This window comes from Impatiens glandulifera, chromosome 1 (genome assembly GCF_907164915.1).
Source record: "Impatiens glandulifera chromosome 1, dImpGla2.1, whole genome shotgun sequence".
In the NCBI taxonomy this organism is placed as follows: domain Eukaryota; kingdom Viridiplantae; phylum Streptophyta; class Magnoliopsida; order Ericales; family Balsaminaceae; genus Impatiens; species Impatiens glandulifera.
In genome coordinates, this window is record NC_061862.1 from 13,969,938 (window position 1) to 13,987,744 (window position 17,807).

The window sequence follows — 17,807 nt, forward strand, 5'->3', positions numbered from 1 at the left end:
GCCACAATATTCATCTTTATGTGATATGTGCACGCACCGTGGTCTGCTTCTGGGAAAACAGCACACAAGGCATTAGCGATGCTTGGGTGTCTGTCGGATACGAAGACGAGATCATCAACTAATCCAATTGCGTCTCTCAGTTTTTGCATGAAATAAGTCCAGGAGTTATTATTCTCTGAATCAACAACGCCGAATGCGACAGGATATAGTTGCTCATTCGCATCCAATGCAATAGCCACCAATAATTGACCACCCACCTTGTGCTTAATAAAACTAGCATCAACACATAATACAGGACGACAAAAGGATTTGAAACCCCTAATTGAGAGGCCTAGGGACATGAACATATACTTGAAGTGACCGAGCTCGTCTGTCTGTATGTCGGTTATGGTACCAGGATTACACTTCTCCAACATGTAAAGGTATGATGGCAGTATTCCATAAGAATCATCTACCGTCCCTCGCACCGCTATTAAAGCATTTTCCCTTGCCCTCCATGCCTTATTATAAGTCAAAAATATCCCATAAGTTGTCTGCATGTCTTCAATTATTTTCTTAGGCAAGTGGTTATGATGATGGTCCATGTACTTGCTCTTCACGCACTGCCCAATAACCCATGCTGGTGTTTGCATTTTTTTCTTGGGCCTCGACAAAGTTGAGCATGAGTGTTGATGCTCAAATGTCCGGATCTCAAACATCTCAGAAAACTTACCTTTCACAGCCCGCAAACTCCACTTGCATGTCTCATCTAAACATTTGAGTTCCCAAAGATTTTTTTTCTTGACTTCTCCACTTTGAATTCAAAATGATTGGCCATCGCATATTTATATAGAGCAAGTTGAAGTTCTTTTTTATTTTCAAAGAACGAACCAACTTCCAATACGGTTTCACTAGTTAATGCCATCGCAAATGTGGGGTCTGGCAGTGATGTGTCTGTCGGGTCTGTCGATGGTGTACCCATTGAAGATCGTCTTGCACTAGATGGTGTACCCATTGATGATCTTCTTGCACTTGTTGGTGTACCATTTGATGCCTTTCTTGCACTAGTTGGTGTACCCAATGATGATCTTCTTGCACATGGTTGTATAGATATTGATGCTTTTTCACCACTATTAACATGCAAGTCCTGAGTAAGTGGGATGTGAGGCAAAGAGGTTTCTCCGGCTTCATTTTGACTTTCAACAAAGAATTCCAAGGGTACAACAGGTGGAACAAATTTCTGAGTAAGTTGTGGTGGTAGTATACTTTCTTGAGTTGGGTATGTAAGTAGTGGTATCTTTTCTTTACTAAACGCTGACTTCTCCACTACAGATACACACAATGGTGACACTGTTCGACCCAAAATCAAGCGTGATAGATATGTGTTCAAATCCCCATCATTATCAATAAAAACAGGTTTTGGATTTCTGATATTCGGAATATCATACTTCACTTGGAGCACTAAATCGTATGCTGATATCTGTAGATTAAGTCTATCGTAGAGTATATCAAGTAATTCAGCATAACGAGTATTTTGGGGTAGATCAAATGTTTTGATTGAAGATGCATCAAAATACAGTATTCCATCAGCATCAAGTTTTCACTCTCCATTATAGAAAACGAAAACTTCAGCTGCAATATAAAAACATGATTTGATTTAGAGACGGATAATTAATACTTCGCGAATCGCTATGAACTTAGCGAAACGGGAAGGCCTTCGCGAATCGTAAGGCACTTAGCGAAACGAGAAGTCCTTCGCGAATCGCTGGGCACTTAGCGAAACGGGAAGTAAACCCTAATCAATCTCAGAAAACGAACATCAATAAATCATGCTTCAAATAGACGTACCTATTGGAACAGTGCTCGTGCACGTCGTCGAGCTCATAGTGGATTTCGAACGAACTTCTCCGCCGAGATCTCCGACGAGATCGCCGCCGCCGCCGCCGGAGTTTAGAGAGAAGGAGGAGAAGAGCGGGAAGAGAGAGAAGGAGAAGAAAAAAATGAAAAAAAAGTACGAAGGTTATATTAAATAGTAAGGGCAATTTGGACATTTCACATGTCGTCACTTCGCGAAACGCTAAGTGACTTAGCGTTTCGCGACAAGGGCAAAATCGTCCAAAAAAAATAAAATCACCACGAGCGCAATAAAATTATCAATTTACCATCAGATCAAATAACCTCATCTTTGAGGTTATTTGATCAAATTTCCCCGTTAAAATTAGTGTTTTCTATTATTTGATTACAATATGTATATTTTTTTTTTTGTTTTAAATGAATAAGAAGAAAGCAAAACTTCTTAAAGAAGAATGGAAAAGAAAAAAAAATTTAAAAATTAAGTTCAAATTATATTTATTTATATTAAGTCTAATTTATATTTATTTAATTCGTAATTCAAATTATTATTAGATTTAGATTGATTATAATTTAAATATTTTATTTTAACAATATATATATTACTTCTTGTTTAATATGTTTTTTTTACTTACTAATTAGTGTTGAACATAATTTTTAATTTTTTTTAAAGGTGGATAATGATCTAAAAATCTCAAATTCAAGAGTATGCAACTAACTAACGGTTTATATTGATAAAAAGCGGTTCAATCTTAGAAAATCCAATGAGAGATACTATTTTGTCCCTAAGGAACCTAAGGAAGAAGAACCATATATGACTTGTCAAAGTAAAAGGTTTTTATGTTCCTTTGTGTAGTCGTTAGACCCGTATATGTGAATAATGGTGAGTGATTGTTTGATGGTAAGATTTAGATATTTCTATTCATACAATATGTAGCAGCTCAAAGAAAAATAAAAAACAGGCCAGTAGGTACAATATAAATAAAAGCACTAAATTAGTCATTAAATTAGTCATTAAAGAGATCACAAAATAGTGTTTGATTAATAAGGTAACAAATTTCAACTCTCTCAGACATTAAATGTCATCATAGAGTAGTTATAACAAGTCTCCAAAATAAGACTATAATGATAACAGTCTTATTTGATGATATTATTAGAGATTATCCCAACAATAAAAGTTAAATGATCAAATTTTGCAAGTAAGGATATCACAATTCAACAAGACAATGCTAGACCTCACATAGCATATAATGTTCCAGAATTTAGACATGTTGCCAGTAGTAATGGGTTTAACTTTCATCTTGAATTTCAACCACTAAACAGTCCAGACACTAACATTAATGATTTGTGATGATTTAGAGAATTACAATCATTACAGGTTAAGACATCATCATATGCAATTGGTGCATTGCTAAGGGCAGTGGAATCAAATTTTGAGAATTTATCACACACAACATTGACTTTGTTTCTAAGTCTACAAGGATGCATGGTGGAAATACTCAAGGAAAAAGGGCAATAACAACTACAAGGCCCCACATATAAAAAAAGAAGCTCAACTCAAGGCAGGCACTTTACCACATGTTCTGGTAGTAGATAAGTACTTAGTGAAGGTCCGAAGGAGTGTATAAACTACTTGGTAGAATTAAATGAAGCTGATGGACTTGAGGAGTTGATAACATAGATGAATCAACTAGAAGGAGACTATTGAAGGTGACATATATTAGTTTTTGTGTTGGCGGGAAGAATATGTCAGTTTTTGTTAATGAAAATAAGAATATTTAGGTAAGTTTTTGTATGTTTACTACTAATAAATATCTCCACAGTAGAGAGTTTGTTTATGCAGTAAGCATGATCTAACTTCTGATGTAATTAAGAGTTTTAACTATCAAAAAATGATCATCATAGAGTATTTGAAGCCTAAGTCTCCTAACATGTCAATATGTGGTGATTAAATGCTTTAACTTGTACAATTTTAGTCAAATTTAAGTAACCATGGATATATTAACATGCATCGCCAGAATAAAAACAATAGCACCTCATCGCAAGAGGGCAAAGAATAACAAGCATAGCCAAAAAAATCGGCTCTCCTCTCCATTCCAGCTGCCCTCTAGTTCTTCGTCTTTCCGACCTCCAGCGGCAATGTTTCGGCCACCAAGGAGTCCGTCGACGGTGAAAATAGGCTTTTGAACCCTTCTAGAGTCGAATCCGGCCACACTGGCTCCCAAAAATCCGGCAACGATTCAGGGCCCCGTGAATCCTTCAAAAAATCTACCGATTCCTGCTCATTTCTATCCAGAGAATCGGAAAATAGGAAGAACATAATCGGATAGAGAGGCAAGAGGTGGATGGTCGACTATTGTGAGAAGACAGAGACAACGGCGAGAAAAGAGAGAGGTAGAGAATAAGATTAGGGTTTCATAATGGAAGAATCTAGAGAATTTTAATTGAGTGAGCGAGTTACAGGGTATAAATGGGGCAGATTAATAGAGTCGTGTATGGTTAATATATGTTAATTGAGTGACATATGATGTAATATAAGTAAAAAGTGGGGATAATTGTAATAAATAAGTAGAGATTATCCTTATCATTTTTTAAAATATAAGATTTGAGTGGGACGCCCAAAATGACAAAGTGTAAAACTTTAAAAGGAACGGAGGGGGTAAGGGGGTAATGCATTATTTCTTAATCAACGTGAAATAAGTAACCGTAAAGCTTTGAATGGGACGAGGAGTATATTTTTAACAAAATACAATCTAGTAAAAAAAATATTTTTTACTCAGAAAATATGAATAATCTTAATCCAATCCGAAATAGCTAATCTAAAATTGTATTTCAAATTCGAATTACTTTGAATTTTTGATTAATCTGTTAAATGATGATGCCTATCAGTTAGATATCAATGGAGGGGGAATGCATTTATCATCCCCGCCTTTAATACCATCCCCACCTCGTTCGATTTTGTTCGGTTTCGGAGAATCCCCGCAGGCACGTTAATAAAATATTTTTTAAAAAAATAAAAAAATAATATTATATAAACAAATTTTTTAATATAATATATATTGTTATATATTAAAATTTTATATTATTATAAAGAAAAAAAATCTAAAAACTCTTATAAAATGTAGTGAATAAATAAATATATTGATAATTTAATTATGTTTTATAGTGTTCGAAGTATAATTAGGGTGAGATCGGGACGAATCGGGACGGATCGGGACAGGGGACACAAATACCATTCCCACCCATTCCTGTTCAGTTTCGGGGGAAAACCGTCCCAAACGGGACAATTCGGTTAAGTTTTTGCGACGCGGTTTCAAATTGTCACCTTCCTATCAGTTGAATTATTACAATGAGTTATAAATTTATGTATTAAAAAAGTAAATTTCATATTCAACATAGAAATAGTACTGTAATAGATAAATTAGCTATATAAGCATTTAAAATTGACAAAAGACCTCTTATACATAAATTTTCAATGGAGATGATTTCGGGCCTGAGCTCAGTATTTGGGCCTAACAAAATGATTCTTCATCATGATTTATGGCAAAAAAAACTCAAATAAGTAATTTTTTAGAATCATATCCCTACAATTATGAATCACACCTTAGGCCATTTTATTTTTCCCGTGAGATACAATCTTAAGGGTTAATATCCCTTAATTATTAAAAATAAACCAGAAAAACCAGAAAAATGTTTGTGAATGTGCTGTTTTAGGCCAACTTAACATCTGTTTTTCTACAGATTGCAGCAAATAATCAATACTTGAGATGAAGAATGAAACTTACTATATATCACTCACAAAGCAGAAGATGAAAAACGCTCTGCCACGATTGGCAACCACTCTTTAAAATACTTTTGTGAGTCTATCTCTGCGTTAGATAAAGCACCAAGAGGAGTAACAGTTATCTGAAAAAGAAAAACAAATTTAGATTCTTGCTTTAATCATGGGCTCCCAATTTAAAACAGTTTTACTCAAAACAAAATCACATACATATCCTTCTTTCAAGGAGTTATGGTCTGTCTCACCATCTTCTGTTTGCGATCCTTTTAGCTATAGAATTTAAAATATTAATATAAGAATGTATTATCACATAAATGAACAGAAATATTGTAAAGAAAAAGAAAGAAAGTGATGTTGGAGCTCACATCTCTTTTGAACAGGAGTCGTTCTTCTGATTTGGCATTGGCATCATCAGTTTTGGGTGTTAAAGATGGATTAGCTTCCATAGCCATTGTTGATAGTAGATTTCCTCCCTCTGCTTCAGAAGCCACCTGTTTCCACCCCAATTTGAAAAAAGTCTTTCCTTGCTTTGTTAATTTGTATCCCTGTAAATTATCAAAACATATACTACTATGTGAATTTTGAACACCAACAGTTAAATCTAATTACTGTTTCTATAAGAGACTTTGATCTAATGTTCATTTATCAGTTGTTTAGACTTGGAGCTTGTTTTGATGCAGGTTTTTTCTTTTGTAAAAGAAATCCGTGATTGATGATGGAATGCAAAGCCAGGACCAAAATTATGCTATTCTCAAACATGGCCAGTTGATGAAAATTTTACAAGAAAAAATTAGTATCAGATTTACCTTATGGTTTTCTACATTGGTAGGCAGATCTATATTCAGGAAACAGTTTGTGGGGTACGTTTTATTCTTGATATCCGCCAATATAGCACCTATAATCGGTAAGCATGCTTGAGCAGCCAGCGTGAAATCGTCGTCTTTGCTCTTACCCATAGACCTGCAAATCAATTATTCAAGATTATAAGTAAGCCACTTGAAAATATAATGTTAAAGTTTCCACATACCAATCATATGAAATAGAGATAGCAGGTATGTCATAGAAAAAGGCTTCGCGAGCACCAGCAACAGTCCCTGAGTAGACACTGCACCTCAAAATAAGTATACATTAGAAACAAGTAATTCATAAACAAGAACAAAAAAGAGCAACTGACATGTGATAACCGCAGTTGTTTCCCTTATTAATGCCACTAATCACCTGCAAGAACGAAGGAATTGATTATGAAATCTTCTTATCGAGTAAATAAGAAATCATGGAAAGATGGATCAACCAAGTCTGGAACAGTAGGAAAGAGTTCTCCAGAGATGCCCAGTGAAGTACAATCCGCAGGAGTTCCTATACAAGAAACATATACAAAATTGATGAGATTTAAACTGAGGGGGGGGATCGAACTCTCCCCATTATAGATAAATTCTGCAGTCATCTCTCATAACAAACCAGATACTCCATAGGAGGCAAGAGTTCCATCAATATCCATTCTTTTGACTGACAGAGCATGACGCCAAGTAATACTGTGACTAACTGCTGATTTTTCCCTGATGAAAATAAATTGTCATGTAGTATTCATAGGGCACAGCCATGGAAATCAAATAGTTTCATAAGCATAAGGGGGGAATTAAGAGACCAAGAAAGAAACCATTTTTATAAAAACTAACCCAGGAAATCACCAAAAGAGATCACAAAACAGTAAGAGTTAACCGATGATGATATTTTAGAGACAAAATCAAACAAAACAATGATAATCGGATGACAGAGAAATCAATAAAGATGGGTGATGGAATTCAGAAAGGTACGCACGAATCAGGGGCGCAAACTAGAAGTTGGAATCGATTAGTTGAGACAAGGGCGCGAACGAGAGCTTGGAGGCCTGGGGCGTCGATTCCATCGTCGTTAGTGACCATGATTGTCGGTCGATTCCCTCCTCCATCAGCTTCATTTTCCATAACCAACCAAGGTAACTGCAGGACTACGACTTGTAGGGAATGAAGTGTGTTGTTCTTCACGGTCTCTCTCTCTCTATCTGTGGCTGTTGTGAGAGACTTTGTTTTTATAAAACTAATGTCTTCAAAAGTTTTTTATTTGTATAAATTTAATTATAAGTTGAGAGGATGTTATTGGCTGACGATACATTCAATGTGGGTCTTTTGTTAATTTTTTTATTTTGTATTTATATAATTTAGTAATAAATAATTAATTTATAAATAATACAACAATTTGAAGAGATTTTGATAGATAATTGATATTTCATTTTATTTACTTACTTAGTTTGCAATTACAAAACTTTAATATATATTTGAAAATATTCGAAAAATCATGTTAATCAATAGAAGATTCTATTGTTTCATTCATATTTGATTGAAATAAAAACTAGAAAATAATATAATTTATAGTTATATTTTTTTTCATAATATCTAATCAATATGGTGAAAGTTTTACCACATTAATTTTAACACTCCTCCTTAACATACTATTGGATTTCAAGTTTAGTTCGGAGATGTTGAAACATTTCTCTTGGAAGTGCTTTTGTGAAGATGTCAGATACATGTTCTTCAGATCGATAAAATTCAAGTTGAATTTCTTTATATTTTATCGATTGTCGGATAAAATGATGCTTGAGTGCTATATGCCAAATTTGACTATATATGGTAAACTAGGTTATTAGCCATAACAATTGCAGACTTCTGATGAGGACTGAGACCAACTAAAACTATTCGAAGCCATATCGCTTGTGAAGTGACCAGTAAAGATACCCGGCTTCGACAGATGATTGTGCAACACTTTGTTGTTTCTTGGACAACCATGAAAACATCAACCAAAAGAAAAAACAGTATCTCGATGTGCTTTTTATATTGTCTAAGGATCCACCAAGATCACTGTCATAATAACCGACAAGATTAAGTTTGTGATTTTTCTAAAATCTCAGACCGAGGTTGATTGTGTTAGGATATTATAATATTTAATATTATCACAATATTATAAATTGTGATAATATCAAATATTATATTATATTATTTTCCCTATATGTTAATTATAATGCCTATATAATAGACATAACTTATGTAAATATAAACAACAATTCAATACAATCTTTCTCTTTTTATTCTAACATAGTATTAGAGTCTTGTAATCGTTTTTGAGTAATCAAGTGATAGTTTTTCGTGGCTTCCATCAATGGTTAAGGTTAACCATTGATGGAAGGTTCTAATAATTTATTATTAATATTATTTTTGTCGGTGGTCTTAAAAATCTTATCTGGGGTTTTGGATTTTGTTTGAGTGAATTTTTTTCCGTCTAGTTGGATTAGGGATTTTGGTAGCTTGGTGGAAATGGGTTTAGTTATTTTTGTTCTTGAGTGAGGAGGGTAATTTGGATAAATTGAATGTTGATTTGGTTGAATTAGATGATTTAGAAGAAGGTTGATTTTATTATTAGTTTAAAATAGGTTTAAATTTATTTAGTTTCATAAGATTGAATTGAAGTCTTTATTTATATATATATATATAAATATATAAAAAGAGTAACTGATTGTGTTTATTCCTTTTGCAGGTTTGAAAAATAATGTGCATTTAAACATGCCCAGTCAACTATGTCGATGACCTGGTCAACCAGGCCAAAAGTTAGAATCAGCAACTAATGGATATCATGCTAAAATATGATGATGAAATTTGACTACATACAATAGAGGTGGATGGATGAAAAATGAAAGCAAATGGAAGGATGAGGTGGCTCTATTAGGGTGTTCATCGGTTCAGTTTTTGGGTTATTCGAGTCATCGACTCGGTCATTTCAAATTTTTATTTTTTAGTCAATTCAAAAACAGAATCGAATTCGAATAAATTCTAATAAAACCAAACTGAATTCAAATTTGATGTTCAATTCAAATATCTAATAATTCAAATTGAATTCGATTTTTTTTCTTTTATTGCCAAATCTTGAATTCCAAATATTCTAATTCAAAATAAAATTGAATTAGAATGTTAAAAGGCATAGATAGATGTTGAATGATGAAGATGGATCTTAAATCTGAAATAGGTGTTGAACGAAAAAGATAGATCGAGATTTAAGAGTCTTGACAAAAAAGAAGCTCCGAAGATAGCGAGATAGATAGATCAAAGCTCTAGAGGGCGAAGATGACGAGATTAGATCAATAGTCTCATTTCTTAGGTGGGCGGTTAGACGAGAGGTGGGCATGTGGAGACTCTTTTGTATGAGAATATAAATGAAATAGGGAGGTGGCGGCTGAAGGATTAGATTAAGAGAATATAAATGAGGGAAGGAGGTAACTAGAGGGTTAGGTTAAGAGAATAGAGATGAGAATACTAGAGAGATTATTTGATTATGTTAGAAAATAGAGAGATTGTGTTTAGAGAATATATATGAGGTGGACGACTGATGAATTAGGTGTAGAGAATATTGATGAGATGATGGCGGCTGAAAAATTAGAATTAGATTTAGAGAATATAAATGAGATGATAGAGGAATTATTATATATTTTATATAATAATTTATATAATATATAATAAAATAAATAATAAAAAATGAATTCGGTTTGGTTTTTGAGTTGAAACCTCAACTCGAAAACTAATTCGAAAACTGTATTTGAATTCAAATTGGTTTAAAATGCGATTCGAAAACCGAAAATGAAATTTAAATTCGGTTTATTCAAATTTGGTGAATTCAAATTCGGTCGGATATTTGGTTCAAACTAAATATTGAACACCCTTAGGCCCCATGTCTTAATTAATTAGAAAAGAGGTTAGCCCTAGCAATCCCATTTAAATAAATAACAAGGATTTTGTTTGCTTCGATAAGGTTTGATAAACAATAGAGCCACATCGGCTCTTACCTTCTATGCGACCTTTCTCTCTTCCTCGACAGGCGAAGCAAATGCAATAGAAAACATAATTTCACAATTCTTAACCCCTTTTTCAAGATAATCCACCAAACCAGGGAGATCCATAGCCTAATTATAGCCAAAGTATAGTCTTTTTGAATGCAATAAAGTAACACAAACGGTCCCTCCGTAACTAGTCATCACTCATCCATAATATCAAATAAATCATTTTCATCTTTGGTAAATTTACCAAGGGTTATAGTCATAATAATTCTCATCTAATTCTACGGAAAGAATTAATTGAAAGCCCCTAATTGTTTCTGCTAGACCAACATATTTTTTTCCTGGATAACCGGTAAATACTTCTGCTACGAAAAAGGTTTGTGATAAAAAAAACACTCAATTTTTCTTGCTCTTTCCACAATTAAATGATCATTTTCAGATAATTTATCTAATCTAAGGATAACTATAATGTCTTAAAATTCTTTGAAACGTTGAACTCCTTTGACTATTTGTAAAAATATAATGGTCAAATTAGTATGTATCAAACCATATCTATTTTACTCGCTCAAAAAAGGAAGTATTAAGGATACCAAGAACACAAATATGTTAATAAGGGACCGAATCACTCGTGTTAGGATATTCTACATCTTAGGTTTTCCCATTCTATCATTTGGCTTATGTTCTTCATATAGCATTCAGGCTGAATGCCTCTATGAAATTACGTCAGTACTTCCACATATTATGGGTAACGTAGGAGACATCTCTATTTTCTCCTCGGGGAATCTTTCGAACCTTGTGAGCCAAGAAGTAATGTTTGAGTTTGTTGACTTCAAAGACAAGGGAGAAGCAATGACTTTCAACTAGTATCTATCTCAACTCTGGTCCTCTGGTTCAAGTCCAAGGTGTCCCAACTATGTCAGGGAAAATAATAGAAGAAACATTTGACTCCTTCATGCATGCTCATTTGGCTCGGGGGATATAGCTTAGTTGGTAGAGCTCTGCTCTTACAATTGGGTCCAAGCGGTATAATGATATTATCTACATCTACCCTCTACGCCTTTGATCCAGCCAGTGTAACCTCCTGACTTGCTTGCTCTAATCTTTTCTATGTTGATAATTAACTCGCTCATCACTCTTGATCTGGGCGGGAAGTATGAGCAGCGACATTCCCCCCTTAACTCTATACAAACTACATGCTTCTCCTCTCAATTGAATCCTAACTTGGTTGGTATGCAAGCTCAAGAAAGTGATTTACGTTACGACCGAAGACAAACTAAAGCAGGCACTAAGAACTTGGTTTAAAATGTGCAACAACATGTATAAGAGCCAAAATTGGATCGGACTTGTTTAGTATTGAATTGGGATCAAGACAAAAAAGTTCTTCGATAGAAGAGGCCCGCGTTTCCTTTGTTCAAACAAGAACAAATAGTTTTGATTCGATATTTCTTACGAATCAACTTAGTAAAATCTCTAGCTTGTAGGGACAGATTGAACTAAGGAAAAAGAACTAAACTAATAGACGAGCTCAATTGCATCAACCCTCAAATCTTGGTCGGAATTGAAAGCGGGAAATCTGACTACATGATCGGCAATGAGAATAAAACCTAAAACAAGTTTCACTCGTTTTTCAGTCCTCACATATAAGATTCAACTTTCTGAACGGAAAAGAATTTATTAGGGTAATTGAACAACCGAGAGCAATTTATTTACGATACTTAGTTGACATTCAGAAAAAAGTATTTGATGAATTATGAGTTCAATAAATCCCATGCCATTCTCTCACTTTTAGGGTTACCCCTTTTCTTAATGGCTTTACTACAACAGCTTAATTAAATAACCATTCAACTTTATTCATTCCTTCAACCTGCATGGATGTTCTTAAATATTTATCAGGCTCCTCCTCACTAGCTTTCTATCCAGTCTTTGCATCCACTTTGTTCCAATTTCTCTTTTGCTAGGCCCATAGCTAAAAACCACCTTTTTACTACAAATGGCTTTAATACATTTCAAAATCAAGAGATGTCTACTAGAGCGGATTCTATTCGAGAAAAAATAGCCGATCTAGATTTACGAATTATTATGGATCAGTCATTAGTAGAATGGAACAAATTAGGAGAAGCAAATTCAAAATTTAATGATTCAAAATCAAAATTCAAAGCCCCAATCGCCATGATCACTCCACGACATCCGACAACTCCTCTCTCTTGCCACAACGACCGCTTTTTCTTCTATAAGAAAGGAAAACAAAAACACAAAAGACGATAGATCCCCAAAAGCCTAGGCCCATTGCTCAAGGGTCATCCTTAAAGCTTTGGGGAGCTCATCAAGGATAAGAGAGTTTTTATGAGGAAAAAAAGAGCGAGAAGAGCTAAAAATATATTTTCCACCATTGTTGTCGTTCTGGAGCTCTCGAGTTTGTGAGTTTGGAGAGACAAAAATGGTTAAAGTCCTTGCTTTGCTTCGACTTTCTTCATTGAATTGATCCAAGCTCGGATCTGGTGTACTTGACATTGATGAAATATGTTCATCATCCTTGTCTTCTTTGTTAGTGCTAATTAGAACGTCATTTTTCTCAACTTTTTTTCTTCCCAATTCCACGGAAAAATTTCATCAACTTGAACATCTCGACTGATAATAACTTGACATTCTTTTAGGCTAAATAATCTATAGATTTTTCTCACGGTGTTGTAGCCAACAAAATTACATCTTTCTCTTGATTTGTCATGTTTACGTCGTTTCACTTTTAGATTTTGAGAATAGCACATGATTTTGAATACCTCGAGATGGTTCACCGATGGTTTTCTACAACTCCATGCTTAAAAAACAAAGTCTTGTTTGGTATGACTATTATTGAATAGGTAACCGACAGTGTAAACTACTTCAGCCCATAAGATTTTTAGGTAAACTTTTCTCGTGAATCATTTATTTTTTCCATTTTAACTTCCACCTGATTTTTCCTCTTAGTAAAAATATTTTGTTGAGGGGTACACCTTATTGTTAGTTGTCTTTCTGCTCATTCATCTTCACAAAAATTGTGAAACTCCTTAGAAGTGTATTCATTATCTTCGTCACTTGGTGGGTTTTTGATAAAGCATTCACTTTGTTTTTCAACGAGACTCTTGAGTTTTTTGAATATCGTAAATATTGTTGGTTAATTAGATGTTCGCAGCGGAATAATTTATAGATCTAATCTAAACATCTAATCATATGATCATGCATAATTGATATAATCATGATATATAGTTTATAGAAATATACCTTTGATGCGTGAATCAGATCAGATCTGGTAGTAATGAATAATCGAGAGCCCCACGTGTTGCTCCTCTACTTGGTCCACACGAGCCCGACTAGATCTCTTTACTTTCGACTGCTAGGACGAAAAAGACAAAGGGGAAGCAATCCAATTGCTAGATTAAAAGATGATTTCTTCCTCTTGGAGTTCTGACCGTAATATAGCAAAAGCCGTTTTAAAAGAGAAACAATTCTCTCTCTATTAACTTCCGTTTTTTTGCAAATAAGTGAATCCTTTTGTATTAAATAAAATTCCATAATTAACCATTAATTATATATTATTTTATTTCACAAATAAATAATATTTCTTATTATTAATAATATCTAATATGTATTAATTATATATTATTTTATTTCACAATCTTAACTCCATAATTAATCATTAATTATATATTATTTTATTTCACAAATAGATAATATTTCTTATTATTAATAATATCTAATATGTATTAATTATATATTATTTTATTTCAAAAATAAATAATATTTCTTATTATTAATAATATCTAATATGTATTAATAATTAACCATCTTTCTCGTTTATCTAGTTGGTCAACTCTAAGTGTGTGACCTCATAGGACCCGATTATAATAATTATAGGTTTAACCTCATTAATCGTAGTTGACTTCTAGCAAAGCACTACGACTCCTAAAATAATCGGATTAAATTATATCTGTTAATTTGTTCTATCCAAGTTTAGTCATTGCACATTAAATTAAAGGACACAATTTCTTCAATCTTCCACTTGTCCTTAAACAAGTGTGCAATATAAGATACCTTTGTCTCTTAATATCTTATTTGATGATATGGTAACATTCATACCTTTCTATCAAATATGTTTCTTGAACTCTGAGTTTGAACTGTCAATTAAACGGATGATTCATATTAATCCATCCGAGCATGGCCATGCATTTTCAGTTCTAGCTCTTCAAGTGGCCGAGACACCATTCCTGTTCAATGTATCACAGTATACATGAAGTAGGAGGACTTCTCCATTCTTGTATGACTATGGCTCCCACTCAATTTTTAGCAATCCCAACTACTGCCTTTATAACTCCCTTTTACGGAAAGCGTTTAACAATGTCAAAGAAATACCAATCATCAAGTGAGGCCACAACATACTCATGTCTGAGGAATCTACTAAACATGGTTTAACTTAAAACTCTACAATCTCTTTTGGAGAGTCTTAAGGTGGGTCAGTCTTACATGTATCATCCATACACATATATGTAATTGACTAGACATCTCCATGTCCTTATAGCCCATGAAACCTGACGCTATCAGTCAGCTTACAATATAGTAACTTATAAAATCATCTATGTCCATTTGATGATTTCAAACTATAGACTTTTAATAATTCAAAACTTCATTTCACTTAATGGGGTTTCATTCACCAGAACACTTAAGGTGATCCCATTTGTTAATAATGAATTATTTGGACATATTATTCAATATCGATAAAAACAATATAAATAAGGATAAAATATCATATATTATAAAATTATCAAGTCAAACATAAAACTGATGTCTAACACTCATAAATACATAATGTAATACAAAAGCAAACTCAAAGACATTCTCCAATGTGCTTGAGACCCTTAGCTCTAGTGTGACTCTCATGTTTGGGCCTAGGCATAAGTTTGGTTAATGGATCTGCAATGTTGTCATCAGTATGCACCTTACACATCCTAATATCACCCATAGTGATGATGTGTAGAATAAGGTGATACTTTCTCATAACGTGTCTGGATTTGGAGCTCGAACTCGGTTCCTTTTCCTGAGCTATGGCACCATTATTGTCACAATATATGTCGATAGGCATTGAAATGCTAGGAACAATACTGAGTTCATCTAGGAACTTCCTCATCCAAACGGCCTCCTTTGCTGCTTCACTAACAACAATGTACTCAGCCTCTGTTGTAGAATCTGCTATAGTACCTTGCTTGGAGCTCTTCCAGCTCACAGCTCCTCCGTTAAGGATAAAGACATAACCCGATTGAGACTCAAAACCATCTCGGTCAGTCTGAAAGCTTGCATCAGTATAGCCTTGTACGATCAATTTTTCATCTCCCCCATATACTAAGAAATCATCATTTGTTCTTCTTAAGTACTTCAGGATATTCTTAGATGCACTCCAGTGTGCTTCTCCAGGACTTGATTGGTATCTTCTACACATGCTCAAAGCATATGCAACATCTGGACGTGTACATACCATGACATACATGATAGATCCTATAGCAGAAGCATATGGGATCTTGTTCATCTTCTCAAGCTCAGCATGTGTTTTAGGACACTGCGTCTTGCTGAGATATACACCTTGTTGAATGGGTAAAAATCCCTTCTTGGAATCTTGCATCTTGAATCTATTAAGAATCTTATCAATATAAGTTCCTTGACTTAATCCAAGAAGCCTCTTAGATCTATCTCTATAGATCTTAATTCCAAGTATGTACTCGGCCTTTCCTAAGTCTTTCATTGAGAAACATTTCTCCAGCCATTCTTTTACGGACTCTATCATCGGAATGTCATTCCCAATAAGTAGTATGTCATTCACATACAAGACTAAGAAGGCTGCCTTACTCCCACTAAACTTCTTGTAAACACAAGGATCCTCTTCGCATCTAATGAATTCAAACTCTTTGATCTCTTCATCAAATCGAAAGTTCCAACTCCTGGATGCTTGCTTAAGTCCATAAATGGACTTCTTAAGCTTGCATACCTTCCCAGCATGATTTGGATCTTCAAAACCTTCAGGTTGTGTAATGTACACATCCTCTTCCAAAAAACCATTTAGAAAAGCGGTTTTGACATCCATTTGCCATATCTCATAGTCATAATATGCAGCAATAGCTAGAATTATCCTAATGAATCTAATCATGACAACTGGTGAAAATGTCTTGTCATAGTATATACCATGAATTTGTCTAAAACCTTTGGCAACTAGTCTTGCCTTGTAAACAGATGCATTTCCATCCTTGTCATTTTTTAGTTTGAAAATCCATTTGCTTCCTATGGGTTTTACCCCATCTGGCAAATCTATCAAGTCCCATACTTGATTTTCAAACATCGAATCCATTTCAGACCTCATGGCGTCAAGCCATTTATTGGAGTCTGGACCCATCACTGCTTGCTTATAGGTCGAAGGCTCACTATGTTCTAGCATAAGAACATCAAGGCTTACATTTAAGGTGAAATCATCATAACGTCTTGGTTGTACCCTTGGCCTTTCCGATCTACGAGTGGGTTCAACTTGTTCAACAACTAAATCCGGAACATGATCTACAACTGTTTGTAGATCCTCTTGTTCTGGTTCTTGGATGTTTTGAGGCCCTAAGCCTTCAAAAGTAATCATCTCTGCATCGACATCATCCATGTCATTTTGTTGTTGAGTTTGCTGCTCTTCATCATCTTGAACTGTTTTAAGATAAATATTTCTCCCACTTGACTTGTTGGAAAGGAACTCTCTTTCCAAAAAGACACTATCCCTTGCAACAAACACCTTTTGCTGAGTTGGATTGTAGAAGTAATATCCAAAACTTCCTTTTGGATACCCTATAAAAAAACATTTATCTGATTTTGGGGCAAGCTTCTCTGTTTGTAAACGCTTTACATAAGCTTCACATCCCCATATTTTCAGAAAAGACAACTTTGGAACATTTCCAGTCCATATCTCATATGGAGTTTTGTTTACAGTTCTTGACGGAGTCCTATTTAGTGTAAGTACAGCGGTAGTGAGGGCATATCCCTAGAAGGATACCGGAAGATTAACAAAACTCATCATTGATCGGACCATGTCTAACAAAGTCCTGTTTCTCGTTTCAAACACACCATTTAGTTGAGGTGTTCCTGGGGTGGACGACTGTGTGACTATCCCACAGTTTTTCAAATGATGATCAAATTCGTGGCTCAAGTACTCACCACCACGATCAGATCGAAGTGCTTTTATTTTCTTACCACTTTGAGTCTTTACTTCGTTTTGAAATTCATGTGACATAAGGTAAATATACCCATATCTACTCATGTCATCAGTAAATGTGATGAAGTATC

At 34.4% G+C, this 17,807-nt stretch overlaps 1 protein-coding gene across 1 annotated transcript; it reads right to left on the reverse strand.

Annotated features, from left to right (window-relative positions):
• Positions 1–5,364: 5,364 nt before the first annotated feature.
• LOC124920666 (5'-nucleotidase SurE) lies at positions 5,365–7,671 on the reverse strand. The gene is made up of 9 exons (XM_047461207.1): positions 7,430–7,671; positions 7,070–7,167; positions 6,903–6,967; positions 6,786–6,829; positions 6,639–6,716; positions 6,418–6,571; positions 5,977–6,156; positions 5,822–5,881; positions 5,365–5,736 (listed from the first exon to the last, which is right to left on the reverse strand). The coding sequence occupies exons 1-9, from the start codon at positions 7,573–7,575 to the stop codon at positions 5,626–5,628; spliced, it is 936 nt and encodes a 311-aa protein (XP_047317163.1). The 5' UTR covers positions 7,576–7,671; the 3' UTR covers positions 5,365–5,625.
• Positions 7,672–17,807: the final 10,136 nt, after the last annotated feature.